This window comes from Thunnus albacares, chromosome 5, assembly GCF_914725855.1.
Source record: "Thunnus albacares chromosome 5, fThuAlb1.1, whole genome shotgun sequence".
Taxonomy (NCBI): domain Eukaryota; kingdom Metazoa; phylum Chordata; class Actinopteri; order Scombriformes; family Scombridae; genus Thunnus; species Thunnus albacares.
In genome coordinates, this window is record NC_058110.1 from 28,557,733 (window position 1) to 28,572,738 (window position 15,006).

Below are 15,006 nucleotides of genomic sequence, written 5' to 3' on the forward strand. Positions count from 1 at the left end.
GTTTGAAATAATCTAACTAGACTGGCAGACTTTTTCACTTAAAGTATTTTAAAGACTTTTAGGCCTTAATAACTAATAAATAACTTCATTTTTCACTGTAGAACATCATCATCATAATCATCATATAAAGTGGTTAAATCAGCTCCACCTTGACCAGCCAACATTAAAATGCTGCTGACATGTTAATGCATAGATGATAACAATACAATAATAAGTTATAGTGTATATTAAAACACTGTGAAAGGGGTCGCTCTGCATAAAGACTACTTTTTGCTAATAATTCTTCTGTACTTGAAAGGATAAAGCTGGTGATTTTCTATATTTTTCTTATTGTCAGCAAATCTCAGCCAAACCAACAATGAACTGATCTACTTACAAGTATTATATGTGTTTCCAAAGCTTTATATATCTTATTCCTCTGTGTAGACCTCCATTGTTGTCCCAAAAACTATTAAAAACACGTCAGCGAGCCGCACCGCTGCACCGGGTGACATGTTCCTTCACCACAAAGAGTTTAGTTACAATAGTTTGTTTTTAGAAACGGCTCCAAAGACTAATAACAGCGATCACATTTTTATAAGTCGGATGAATTCACTGTTGGTTTGGCTCTGCACATGATATTTATTGACAATAGGAGAAGAAAAAATAGAAAATTGTTCGCCTCATTCTTTAAGTAAAACTTTGCAGGACTTTTACTTCTAATGGAGTAATTTCACACTGTGGCGTTGAGGCTTTTACTTAAGTAAAGGATCTGAATGCTTCCTCCACCGCAGCCATGTGTGCTGTGAGGGTGCTGGCTCCGAAGACAGGAAGACGTGCCAACTGTCTGTTACTTTGGCCTTAACTTGCGCTGCTAAAGGCAGCGAGCACGTTCTGCCACACACACACACACACACACAGCTGAAGGGATTAAAGTGCAATATGTTGCTTATTGGATCAGGCTTTGATTTGAGAGTTTCTTATTGAGGGAGGGAAGTGAGAAGATAAAGGCGGCTGCAGAGCTGAGACACACACTAGCGAACGAGCCAGTGAATAGTGAAATTCGGTGTCAGATCCTGGTGAATATAGTCATGATGTAATGCCGTTGAATGAACGTATCACATAACACGTCCTCTCATCATCCAGATCAGTGCGCCAAGCTCATGTTCTGTTACATCACACTGTTGCATCACTGAGGTTAGTTTTCAAGCTCCCGGTGGGAAAAGATTTCCCTCCGGAGTTGTGTTTATTTTGATGCTGCAATTATCACTGCTTATGTAATCACAAAACCCTCGTCCCTGTGCGTTCCCACCTGTTGAATATTCATGTTCCCCTTTTGGGCTTGTCTTCCCACAGTGAGATCAGACGTGGCCTCATGTTACAATGCAGAGCGACGAGGGGGGAAAAAAAACACAGTATCAGTTTTTTTTCTAATGCATCGCTGTTGCCTGGATACCAGACAGCTTCATCGGTGGAACTTAGTGATTTGCATGACATTAGGAGCGGCTTCTCTCATTTCCCCCTGGGATAACACTGTTGTGATTTTAGATTCAAACCAGGTCACCGTACAGCACCACAGCGTATGATTCATTTGTAAAACTTCCTCTTTTCCTATCAGAAGAATAGAAACTTCTTTTGTGTCCTTGCACTGGCTGCCAAATCAGTTTCTTTTTTACTTTTACCACTGAACTATTTAACAACAAAACACATTTTTTTTTAAACTTTAAAATATGTTCTGTTGCAGGAGTCTCGGAGTTCACTGTTCGAAGGTGCGCTCACTCACACTGGACTCATGGGAACCAGAATTATTAAAGGTACAGTTTCCTGCCAAATAATGATGAGAACAAGGCAGTTATTATTGTTTATCCATGAAGCAGGTTTTAATGCATTAAAGAAATAGCTTGACATTTTGGAAAAGACGCATATTAGCTTTTTTGAGAGTTAGATGAGAAGATCGATACCACTTTCATGGCTGTCTGTTAGATATAAAGCTACAGCGAGGAAATGGATAGTTTAGCTTAGCATAAAGACTGGATGCAGGGGAAAACAGCTAACCTGGCTCTGTAAAAGGAAAGATTAAAAAAACGATTAAATAAACAAGATATAACATATTAATTGAGCTTTAAAGACAGGTTCACAATTTTTCAAGTCTGTCTTAAAACAACAATCAGGTGCCCAAATGTACATTGAAATAGTTGCTGTAATCATTCCTCCTGTTCATACTGACTATTAGAGGATCCCTTCACAATGCACTTACAATGTAAGTGATGGGGGCCAAAATCCACAGTCCTCCTCCTGTGCAAAGATGTATTTAAAAGTTTATCTGAAGCTAATATGAAGTGAATAAGTGTACTAACCAAAATGTCAAACTAATATAGTACAAATCAGTTGGTGTGAAGACCATTAATGTAATGTCTCATGTGTTTGCTTTGTAGTTAATGTGTGAGCTTGGAAACAGCGTCATCAACCACATCTATGAAGGCTCATACCAAGAACAAGGTCTGAAGAAACCGTTACCATCCAGTTCAAGGTAGGAATTAATAAAATATAGCTCAAATATACAGTATAAGCACAATCGAACGCCTTATTTAAATAACGAAATATTTACTTTCGAACACTAAAATCTGTCATATTTTGCATGGTCGTGTTGCAGGCAGGAAAAAGAGGCTTGGATTAAGGCAAAGTACGTAGAGAAGAAATTCCTGAAGAAGCTGGGCTCCACAGAGATACTCATTAATGGAGAGAGGAAGTCGGAGCGGCGGTGGAGCGTAAAAAAGTGTCGGAGGCACAACAGCGCTACCACAGTACCCAAAACACGGCGAAGATATCGGCAAGAGCCTGGAAGCGTCTCCCCTTCCACCCTCTCCTCAGGTACTTTTTAATGATATGGTTAATTTATTTAATATATAAATGCTTGTATGTCTGAATTCTAACTTGTCACTTATGTTCGTCTCACAGCTGCTGCTAAATTCAGACGAGACTCCCTGTTTTGTCCCGATGAGCTGGACTCTCTCTTCTCCTACTTTGATACAGGATCTGGACCTCGAAGTAAGCGACTCGCTATTTTGACAGTCTGCCACATTAAAGCCAGATAGTGTGTGGATAAGATGCTTGAATGGATCTGTTTGTTCTTGAATGAGTGTGATGTCCCTTTTAAACAAAACCGGTCAGCCTGAAAGAGACAGCGGTAACTAATGTGTCCATGTTCTGGCGTCTCCCGGTCCGGCAGGCCTAAGCAGTGACAGCGGGTTGGGAGGCAGCACAGACGGCAGCACAGACATCCTGGTGTTTGGCTCGGTGGTGGACAGCGTCACAGAGGAGGGTGAGTCCAGATGGCCACTTTGGTATTATGTGTACACTGTTGGCATAAAATGATACATTATGAAATCAATAAATTAAAGAATAAAGCTGGTGATATTTTATATTTTTCCCCTTGTCAACAAATCCCATAGTTACTAAGTATTGTCTGTGTGTCCAAACCCTGATATATATCTTATTCCTCTGTGCTGTAGAGCTCCACTGTTGTCCAAAAACTATTAAAAACCAATGAGCCACACTGTTGCACTGGGTGACATGTTTCTCCATTACCAGGAACAATTTACTGAATTTACTAAAGTAACAAATGTGTATTAATCCGCCACTGAAAGTAGTTCCAGACAAAAACACTTTTTACTCCTGTCTGAGTAATATTTGCTAGAAACAACAGTGCCCAGGTGTTTTAGGAAATTATTGAGCCTTTTTAAAAAATGAAAGTATATGTTTGAGTCAAATTTTTCAATATTTAAGTATTTAAAGAAGGGCTAGCTTATTTTTGGTTTTGTTGTTTTCATGGGATGAAAAGAAAAATACAGAAATATGCTGGTTTTATCCTTTAAATGAAAGTTCAACAGCTACATGAACAATTTATATACTTTGTTTAACCTACTGTATGTTCCTGTAATATGAGTACTCAGTCTCCTTTCCCTGTCCTCAGAGTGTGAGGTGTCAGAGGACTCGAGTGGCGAGGCTGAGCTGGAGGCCGAGCCGGAGACGTCAGACCCGGAGGACATGAGGGATCTTCATCCTGGAGCGCTGCTCTACAAAGCCTCGAAAGCACGCAACCTGCCTGTCATGGCTGAAGCACTAGCCCATGGAGCGGACGTCAATCTGGTCAACGAGGAGGATGAAGGAAAGACGCCCCTCATACAGGCTGTCATCGGGGTGAGTCAGTCGAGAAGCACCAGAAATTAGTCATATGGGAAAATTTGTCATTTGTGAATATCAGTGTTTTAGTAATAGAACAAAAAGAAATGAAATAGCTCATGTAAATTTGGCAGTTATGTGATCGGATAATGTATTGATTTCCGTACTGAAATTAGATCTATGACGAGCAGCAGATTTATACATGTGATACTACAACATGTAATGTTTGTTTTTTATGGTAAACTTTTAAAATCTTACATGAGCAATTTTCCTCTAGCGCCACCGTGAGGTTGACTTTTGTGGTTTTGAGTTAAATGTCTCAACAACTATTGATCAATCAATCAATCAATCAACCAAATATTTATTGTCATATGTACAGAGAACAGTCAGTTGCTCTGTACAATGAAATTTTTAGTTTTCACTCCCTTCCAGTCGCCATAGATAACCAGAGTAGAGAATTTAATCTAAAAAAATATAAAATTATGAGTATTTAAACTATAAGCACAATATATACAAACTTTACAAGATGATAACACAAAATTAGATACAAAGGATATGCATGCCCTTGTCAGGGTAAATTATAATAACCATTATCAGGTAAAAATATACATTTATCCAATACCCATGTTGGATGGACCATTTTATGGACATGAAAGTAAAAAATCAATTCATTAATTCACTTAAATGTATACCTAAAAAACTAATGACATTTCCATCAGCCTCAGCTTCTCTTTGTGTTTAGTGCTAATTAGATAATGTTAGCATGCTAATGCGCTTAACTAAGATATTAACATGGGAAACATTATACCTGCTAAATGTTGATGTTAGAATTTTGCTCAAAGGATCGCCGTGTGTAAGTACAGCCTCGCAGAGTTGCCAGCGTGCTGAAGTAGTCCTGTTACTTGACCCTTTTATTTCAAAAAAGCATGTTACATTTTCTGATTAACTTTCACATATACACACTGTATATAGAAGAGAAGATGACCGCACACTACGGTCCAATGATTTTATTATATAACCAACATTTTAACCTCACTTGGTCTTTCAAAGCAAGTGTGATCAAAACATTGGTTTTATGGATAAAATCAAAGCAGTGTGCAGTCATAGTCTCATCAGTATATGCCATTGCAATGACCAGCACCTAGTTTTTGTTGTGCATTCACCACACAACTCTTGCCGATACTAAATATATAAAAAAAAAGAAGTCACGTGTCAGCATCTGAGAATGTATGAACATCCATTTTCAATACTGATTTACTGCCATAATCAATAGTGATATTTTGTTGTCAGTGCTGACTGGCGTTGTTACTTTATTTCAGGGTTCATTGATAGCCTGTGAGTTCCTGCTGCAGAACGCTGCTGATGTCAATCAAAGAGACGCGAGAGGGCGGGGGCCCCTGCATCATGCCACATATCTGGGACACACAGGGTGAGTCATGAGGCGGAAAGCTGCGTATGCAGCATTTGTAACCACTTTTCACACGGCTTCTATTTCAATAAAACGTAAAATGATTTCCAGAATTTGCAGCTGCCTCTTTGAATTTGAACTGTTTGTTTTGTGTCGCTGAGGGAGACGTACGGAGCACAGACTTTGAGTAAAAATGAGAATGTGACTGGATATGTGTTTCAAGGTTCAAAGATAATTTATTGTCATTTGCATGCTTACACATAAAACAAAATGTATAATTTGTTTGCTCTTATTGATCTCCATTTGCCTTGTATTTCCAGGCAGGTGTGTTTATTCCTGAAAAGAGGAGCCACACAGAATGACGGGGATGAAGACGGCCAGGATCCTTTGAGTATAGCTGTACAGCAGGCCAATGCAGATATAGTCACACTGTACGTCGAATTTCTTACATATTTTCCATTTCTGTTTTTTGTCCACAAATCTCATGTGCAGAGCCAAACCAACAATGGATTGACCTACTTACAAGTATTGTGTGTGTATCCAAAGCCTGATACATCTTATTCCTCACTGCAGTAGACCTCCGTTGTTGTCCAAAAACTATTAAAAACACATCAGTGAGTCACACCGCTGCACTGGGTGACATGTTTCTTCACCCCGAAGATTACAGTTTAGAAACAGCTCCAAAGACTAATAACAGCGATCACGTTTTCAGCCTCAGGAGAGTAGTTCTGTGTAAGGCAGACGCCAATGAGCATGTGCAGGATGTAGGAAAGCTGCTCCATTTAAAGAGCTTTGCTAGCTTGTTGTGCCACATATCACAACCTCTTGACTTTGTAGTGAAGTTCTTTGAGAAATTTATAATGTAGGACAAAGTCAAGAGGTTGTAATATGTAGCACAACAAGCTAGTGAAGCTCTGTAAACAGACTCATGTTCCTGCACATGTGCAGACAGAAAAAAAAACATTACATTAGATTCTGTGACAATAAGAAAATTATTGAAAATCAGCAGCTATATACTTAATGTTTTTTTTATTCTCCAGTTTTGACAAATTTCTAACATTCTGCTCTTCTTCTCTGTTTCTTTTGTGTCTTTCTTGCAGGCTGCGTCTGGCCAGGATGAACGAGGAGATGCGGGAGTCGGAGGGACCTTTTGGTCAACCAGGTCAATACCCAACCAGCAGCCCCACTGAACAGCAGTATAAGAAATGCATACAGGAGTTTATTTGTCTCACTATAGCAGAGTGCTAGAATCAAATCCAGTCAGGTGAAACCAGTGCAGGGGGTGCCAGTAGACATATGACTGACTGAGAGAGAGAGGCCTTTTGGGGATCCTGTGCTTCAAGCTTTGTTTTCCTCCACTTGTTCTCTCTAAACAGGACTTTTAACCACCAGATTAACTTCTTCTTTACATCAAATATATCCAGAATTATTCCTCTCCCCTGCACAGTCTGCCAGCAAGTCAGCTCCCCTCTCAGGATCACACAAGAACTCAGTGTTAACTTCCTTTAATGATGTCAAATCCGACGGTTGCCAAAAAAAAAAAAAAAAAAAAAAAATCAGTGATGAGCTTAGCGAGGTGCTGATAGGATTTGAGAAATCACTGCCAGGGAAGGGTTAGCCACTTTTTTTTTTTTTAAAAGCTTATCCAGCAGCACTATTGTGAAGCAATCAAAAGACACCAATAAAGTCGTGTATTTGGGACCAACCGTGTCATACATTTGGAGGTATTAGAGGGTACAGGGTGCTCTGAACCAAAGACCTGACATCTATCCCAATAAGTTTAATTTCTTTATGTAACTGAGCTGTTATTACAGTCTTACGCTATATGGTATATGTAGCACAGATGATGTTGTTTCAGAGCGTGGAATAATGCCAAATTGACGAGTACAGGGAGGTACAGCTGACTCACCTGTAGGAGGTCGACTAAATCTGTGTTGGCTGCGCTTCTTTAAAACCTGAGGATCTGTTGTCGGTGCACGTGTGATCGAGCGGTGGTGGAGCTCTTGAATTTATATGTGTGAAGGTCATGAGGGGTAACTGTGAGGCTAAAGAGTCGAATGATCACAGAAGAAGTATCATTTCTCTGTATTGATCGAGAGATTGATCAAGTAAAGCTTTTATGTTTAATTAAAAGCGAAATTATGCACTTTTTCTTACCAACAGTGATTTGAATTTTTTTTTTTTTTCTGCTCTTATGTCGTTGTACCTTTTTTTTTTTTTTTTTTTTTTTTTTTTCCGGGAACAGGTTTGAATGCTTTTGTTTTTATTTATGACAAAACGTCCAGAGCAATAGTGCAATGATTATTTCAGTACAGATAATCTGTATTTTTTGTATTATGTTTCACAACAATGCAGATGGTATTTTTTTAAGCTGGATATATTTTGTTAGATTTTATTTTGCTGAGCACTCACGCACACACAGCGCCAGTGTTATATTCTCATTATGAGAAAGAGAGCCAATACTCCACAATTTCGTAATATATAATCACTTGGAGTAATTCTGCAGTACAAACTGCAGTAGAAGATGGACATTTTTGATAAATTACACTAAACTAACATGTGTTACTTGATATACGGTATTTGTATGTTAAAATGTTTGTTGAAAACATTTGTTTATGGTAATCTGATGTATCACAACTAGGCCTATATTAGATTTGTTCTTTGTTTATAGTGCATGGGTGGCTGTTGCCCAGGTCTTCCTAAGCCCTGTTGCTTTTGTTTACTTCTGTACCCAGTGTATGTGAATATTTGACATTTAGTATTGTTGAATAATGTTAATATCCATATTATATGCTGCCAAATCATGACAACAGTGCATGGAATGACATTCATGAGCCACTATCTCAATTTTTCAGACAGAAATGGATACAAACAAACTTTCCCGCTGTCTTCCATTAGCAGGGTGATGCGAGTGTAAAAAAAAGCTTGATGACAATGAACATTAGGCAGGCTGGACGCTGCCTAAAACTGTATTTATTCATCCTATCACTCATAGCCCCAAATGGACAAACCACTAACTACATTTTTGACATTTTTGTGTTTTTTAATCATTGAACAGCTTCGTATGTAACGGACCACTGCGTTGTTCACATGGTATCTGAGGCAGAATCAGCCTAAAGAACAGTATTAATGAATTACCTTTTCCCAAAGATGTTGCTTGTCTTTCACAGATGTTAGCGACTGTTGGGGTTTAGTTCAAACCAAAGACCACAGACAGTTTTATCAGAGCCAGCAAGTGTTTTTACCATTTCCTTTCTCATAGTAGGCCATGAGTCCAAAGGGATTTCTTTTACTTATAAGGGACTGTATGAAAATTATTGTTGAGGGAGGGAGACCGGTACTAATGTTGACTTTTTGAAAAAGCAATACTTTTCCCAGGGTTATTAATATTTGCTTTGGACTTAATTACAACACCCCTCATTTCTCAACTCAACCCTGATTTCAAGTTTAATATGTGAATAGAACAATCATTTTGGAGTGGAATTAGCGATTACCAAAATTGGAAACATAACAAATGTGTTTTAATTACCAAGGCCAAGCAAGTTTATTTGTATAGCACATTTCAACAACAAGGCAATTCAAAGTGCTTTACATAAAACATAAGGTATCAAGACAAAATTTAAAATAAACATATAAAAAGACATTTAAATACAATTTAAAAAGAGTTCAATGGAAAATAAAAATAAGCTAAAATAGAATAAGACAGATAAAACAGGAGAATAAAAGGTGCAGTGCAAGATATGAATCAGAAGCCTCAAATTTGATTTAATTTTTAAAAAAAGCATCCCAGCTGCTCTATATTTTTGAATCAAGAGCAACTACATGAACAGTTATTAAACTGTCACTGAATAAGCAAATAGCAGTATCAGAAAACTGTAAGAATATTTCCAAGAGCCCAGTGGAATATCTTTAAATGGCTCCTTGTTTTTCAACAAACACTTCAAAACCCAAAGATATTCACTGTACAATGACATAAAACAAAGAAAAACAAAACATCCTATTTCACATCACATTTGCTTGTTCCAGAAGCTGAAACAAAATGTCAAAATAGTTGCTGATCCATTTTCTGTTGAACGATTAATAGTTTTAGTTCTACTTCAGTCCTTATTAAATATAAAAATCCACATGTACTTTTTCTCAAAGCTGACATATTTGTCATAATTGCCAGTTTTATTCAAGAGGGGAAAAAAAGCTGTCTGAGCTAACGGGCTTGCTAACTTAGCAAGCTTGTTAGCTTTGTTGCTAACGGGACAATAAGTTCAAGCAGTGTATTCAGAATATGTACGCATTTATTCCATTGATTCCTGTCTCATAATTTCCTCCTTTGTGGAGCAGTTTATACTCTGATAGTGGAGGATATAACACAACTCATAATCTACAATAGCGTCCTCCATTTTGCTCCTGTTAGTGAAACTGATTTTGTCACACAATTTGACAGTTTTAAATGCTGGTATAGTCGGGCCTTAAATGTGGGACATGGATATGTTCTAAAAACTTCAAACCACCCTGCAAATAACTTTCGTACAGTCCCTAACTTGCATTGTCAAGACACATAGTGTACAGGTTGGAGTCATTAAGCAGTGAAATGTTATTTTAATGGATGTGGCAGTGTCTCTTTTCCCTTCTTTCTCGTCAGTGATAGATTTTAAGCACTTTGAAACACACAAATCTCTCTTAATCCAGCCTTTACTTGCAGTACATGCGTGTGGTGGCTACACACTGACTTTACAAAAGTTAACAGGAAGCCGATTATACGACATGAATGATGTCATCACTGACCAAACAATGATTTGCATCAAGCCATTGAAGGATTATGTGTTGTACAGTACGGTGTGTCTACAGTGTATCAGTCAGTAGGTCAGCGAGTTGACTGTTGTGTATATAAACTAAAAACTATTAACACTTTAACTGCTTGCTTCTAACATGCAATTTTGAACTTTCTTGTATTTTTTCTGTCTCTGACTGTTATCTGTACAATTTCTTTGAATATTGTAAGAGAACGTGTGTCTCTGAATATACAGTACATGTGCTTACTAACACTTACTGCTACCTATGTTTGGTTTAGACTCTGTTTTTTGTTCAAAATCTCCTCCCAGTGTCTTCTAAAATCATACTGAAAATAAACAGAAGATGTGACTAAAAACTAACCTCTCCCTCTGCCTCTTTGCTTCATCTCTAACTCCTCTTTTAGTTGCCTTGACAGCCTTTTTACTACATCTAACAGCATTAACAAACTTCTAACTTGATGGTACACTGGTGCACTAATTATGGGTCAAATATCTTTGATTTTCACAACATGACATTATAACATGACTGACTTGATTGATCATGCATGACATTAGAGATTGTGGAGAGAGTTTGATTTTCGCATTTCATCTTTTCCACTCAGGCTGAAGACACATTATAATCTTTAGCTCTGGTTCAAAGAAATTGGTAACACTTCATTTTAACCTCCCTATTTAGAATTTATAAGCAGTATACAAATATGAAATTAATTATTTATAACACACTATAATGCTTATATAACATAGCTGTAATTATATTCAGTGATATATAATTACACACATGAACAAACCCTTTCAGTGTGTTATAAAAAGTTATGAACTCTTATGAACAAATTATTCACAGGCGGCTTTAAAACGGGTTACAAACGTGTTCAAAACTGATGAAGACGTGTCGAGCTTCAAGGTTTATTCTTCACCTCATGAGCACAAGTGTGACAAAATTTCTTAACACACTTACTAGATTTCTTCTGGAGCTTTTATCAGCTGATGGAGTTTGCTCAGCTGTCATGAGAGTGAAGTAGAAGTATTTGTATACAAATACATATGTCATTAATAAATATACAGCATTATATGATTACAGCTGTTCTGTTATATTGTCAACAGTTTATACAATTGCTGTTGTGGAAGAAATATTCATGCAACTTAAGTCAAAGTACACTGTAAAAATACTCATATATATATATATATATTCTATGTATTATGTGTGTATGAGTATTATATATAATACTCATATATATAATATTAATGGATTGATAGTATTGACATTTAAGCAGCATTTTTATGTCACAGCTGATCAACGTGGAGCTAATTTTAAATAATATTGCTCTGTTTTTACATTCATGGCTTCACTTGATAGTGATAGTAGAGATACAGACACGGGTATGGCATGTTGTATGTTATGTGGTATTATATATGCATTATATTCTATTAGTTTATCAAATGTTTTATATGTAAAATATTAACTGGTAACTGTGGCTTCCAGATTAATGTATTGGATTCAAAGTAGTAGTATTTCCCTCTGAAATGTAGAGGAGTAGCAGCTGGTGAACATTTAGCTGCTAAAGAGCCAGATGTTTCCCTCAGGAGTTGGTAGAGAGCAAATACAGAGCTTAAAGAGAGTGAATATTGGACTTAGATTCACCAGATGGACATAAACACGACTCCAAATGAAAGATAATGTTGATCTGTAACTGCTGGATGTGGAAATAAGCAACTGTTTGCTAACGAGTTCAACATATAAACTTAAAAGGTGATGATGTTTGTTTTTGCTGAAAACGAGGCCAAAAAATCAGTTAATGCAGGTTTAACTCAAGAAAAAGTACCTCAAAACTGCATGTACAGTACTGTAAGTACTTAATAACTTTCTAACATTGTAGTGTACACCTGTTATAGATGATCCACAGGAAGAGTTATAGTTGCTGACAAATTCATTGATAAAGGACAGGTTCACAATTTTTTCAAGTCTGTCTTAAAACAACAGTCAGATGTCCATATGAACACTGAAAGAAGTTTTCCTCACTGTAATCATTCCTCCTGTTCATACTGGCTATTAAAAGATCCCCTTCAAATGTGTTTTCAATGTAAATGATGGGGGCCAAAATCCACAGTGTGTCCACAGTCATTCTGTGCAAAAATGCATTTAAAAGTTTATCTGAAGTTTATGTGAGGCTTCAGCAGTCTGAGTTAGTCATATCAAGTGGATATCTACCACATTTACAGTCTTTTAAGCATCAGATTTCCTCTTTGTGTTTCCTCGGACAGTGTTTCCTTGTTGAGCTGCAGTGGAAGTATAGTAACAAAAAGAGGAACTTTGGCACTAAAAAGACTGTAATGTTGAAAGATATCTACTTGATTTGACTCATTTGAACAGCTGAAGCTTCATATTAGCTTCAGATAAACTTTTAAATACATTTTTGCACAGGAGGACTGTGGATTTTGTCCTCCGTCACTTACATTGTAAGTGCATTATGAAGGGTACTTCTAATTGTCAGTATGAACAGGAGGAATGATTACAGCAAGAAAAACCTGTTTCAATTTTCCTTTGGGCTCCTGACTGTTGTTTTAAGACAGACTTGAAAAATTGTGAAGCCGTCCTTTAAACTTTGCTTATATCTGCTTATAACTAGTATGTTATACCGTGTTATAAAACATGTATTAATAATTTCTATACTTCTTATAAATACTGAATGGGGGGGGGGGGGGGGTTAAAATAAAGTGTTACCAAGAAACCATATTTACTATAAGGCTTGTACTCAGTGATCTCTCAACTTCCTTCTCCTTACACACACACACACACACACACACACACACACATACACACACACACACACACACACAGGGAAAGCCAGGAATGTTCATTCCCCTTTTTAATTAGCCGAGCCTGGGAGCTCTCATGGGACACAAAGGAGTTCAACTGCTTTTGTTATGTCCGTAGATTCAGTGGTTACCATGGCCACAAGAAAAGTAAAGCCTCAGAATTTGGAAAGTTGAAAGAGGAGGGCTTCATGGTGCCTCAGGCTGTTTTTGCCCCTCCATTTACGAGGCTTTCTCACCCTCTGCTTTCTGTTTTCCTCAATTCATATAAAAGATGTTTTGACTGTATAAAGGGGTAATGCTACTTTCCCTTTTTTTAGTTAAACTGCACAAATAGCATATATATTAGTTTCATTAATATTTTCCTTTTTGTTTTCCTTCATCAGGAGACGCCACATACCTCGACATCTTCCGAGAATTTTCCCACATGGCATCGCACAACCCAGAGAAGCTGAAACGGAGGAGTGTGCACTTCCGACACTCCTTCAGGTAGTCCGCCAAGCGTCTACAGAGGAAGACATACTTGAAAAGTGCAGTAGCCACTTTCCAAACGCAGTCACAAGTGATCCTGAGCTCCATGTTTTGAACCACTAGTTGGAGAAACCTGATTCTGTACTCCGTTACCCTACCTACACAGTGGATTTAGTGGAAGACATTTTTTTTTTTTTTTTTGGATGCTGTTGTTGTTTTGTTTAGGATAGCTGCATTATATCTGCAAGAATCATGTGCTGTTCTCAGATCAACCAGTTGTTTTGATAGGAATGTGTTCTGTGAGGATTTGCTGGTCTTTTCCTCTTATATGCATATATAAATAAAGCATTTTTGTACAGTGTTAGATGGATAAAAAATACCAAGCACTTGTTTTGTTTCTTTTTTTTTTTTTTATATAAACCATGATTTGTTTGCTGTCATCAGTTTCATAATTGGTTGAAGGAAGTTCATCAATGCTTTACAGTATATTAATGTTTTTTTCTGTATGTGTAATGCATGCATTTACTCTCATTATATTTCATACTTAAACTTGAATTCTGCTATGTCTGTAAGGCTAAAAAGTGTCATATCATCATTAGTTATCAGCATCACCAGTCCAACATCTTGAACTCGCAGTGTTATCTCTCTTGATGGATAGTTTATTTTGATATGAAATGTGTTATTTTGCATCGACTATGCTGGTATAGTCTCGGTGATAAATAATTTTTGTTTAAATGTACTTTGCAGTACCACTATGAAATGCAGTGCTTATGATGCTGTTTACATGCTGTAGAGGCAAAAATGCTAATATATCTGAATGAACAGGAGTACTGATGAAAGATGTATTAAAATAAACATTGTCTGTGTTTACATATGTGCAGTAAGAGTCTATGTTGAGTTTGACAACATCATACATCCATGTAGCTGAGGCAACAGCGCCCTCCTGTGTCGAAAAGTGAGACTAGTCAGTCACAAATGATAAAACAGGCCTGGATCATGCATGTTAAGTATAAAACTAGCTGAGTTTATTTGATGGTGATAACCAGGTGCAAGTACTTCAAATTTGTACTTAAAGGACAGGTTCACAATTTTTCAAATGTGTCTTAAAACAACAGTCGGGTGTCCGTATGAACACTGAAAGAGGTTAAACTCGCTGTAATCATTCCTCCTGTTCATACTGGCTATTAAAAGATCCCCTTCAAATGTGTTTTCAATGTAATTGATGGGGGCCAAAATCCACAGTGAGTCCACACAGTCATTTTGTGCAAAAATGCATTTAAAAGTTTATCTGAAGCTTATATGAGGCTTCAGCAGTCTGAGTTACATCAAGTGGATATCTGTCACATTTACTGTCTTTTTAGCATCAAA

General features: G+C 37.3%; 1 protein-coding gene across 2 annotated transcripts in view; it reads left to right on the forward strand.

The window, feature by feature from the left end:
- The window catches only part of acap3a (ArfGAP with coiled-coil, ankyrin repeat and PH domains 3a), an 82,887-nt gene extending 68,377 nt beyond the window's left edge, over positions 1-14,510 (forward strand). The window contains exons 16-25 of one of the 2 annotated variants that reach the window (XM_044351418.1): positions 1,724-1,793; positions 2,415-2,509; positions 2,633-2,850; positions 2,938-3,027; positions 3,200-3,301; positions 3,953-4,179; positions 5,481-5,590; positions 5,890-6,000; positions 6,670-6,731; positions 13,554-14,510. In XM_044351418.1, the coding sequence (XP_044207353.1) occupies positions 1,724-1,793; positions 2,415-2,509; positions 2,633-2,850; positions 2,938-3,027; positions 3,200-3,301; positions 3,953-4,179; positions 5,481-5,590; positions 5,890-6,000; positions 6,670-6,731; positions 13,554-13,660 (1,192 nt within the window). In that variant the 3' untranslated portion in view covers positions 13,661-14,510. The remainder of the gene's footprint in view (positions 1-1,723; positions 1,794-2,414; positions 2,510-2,632; positions 2,851-2,937; positions 3,028-3,199; positions 3,302-3,952; positions 4,180-5,480; positions 5,591-5,889; positions 6,001-6,669; positions 6,732-13,553) is intronic. The other variant, XM_044351419.1, reaches the window with a different exon arrangement.
- Positions 14,511-15,006: the final 496 nt, after the last annotated feature.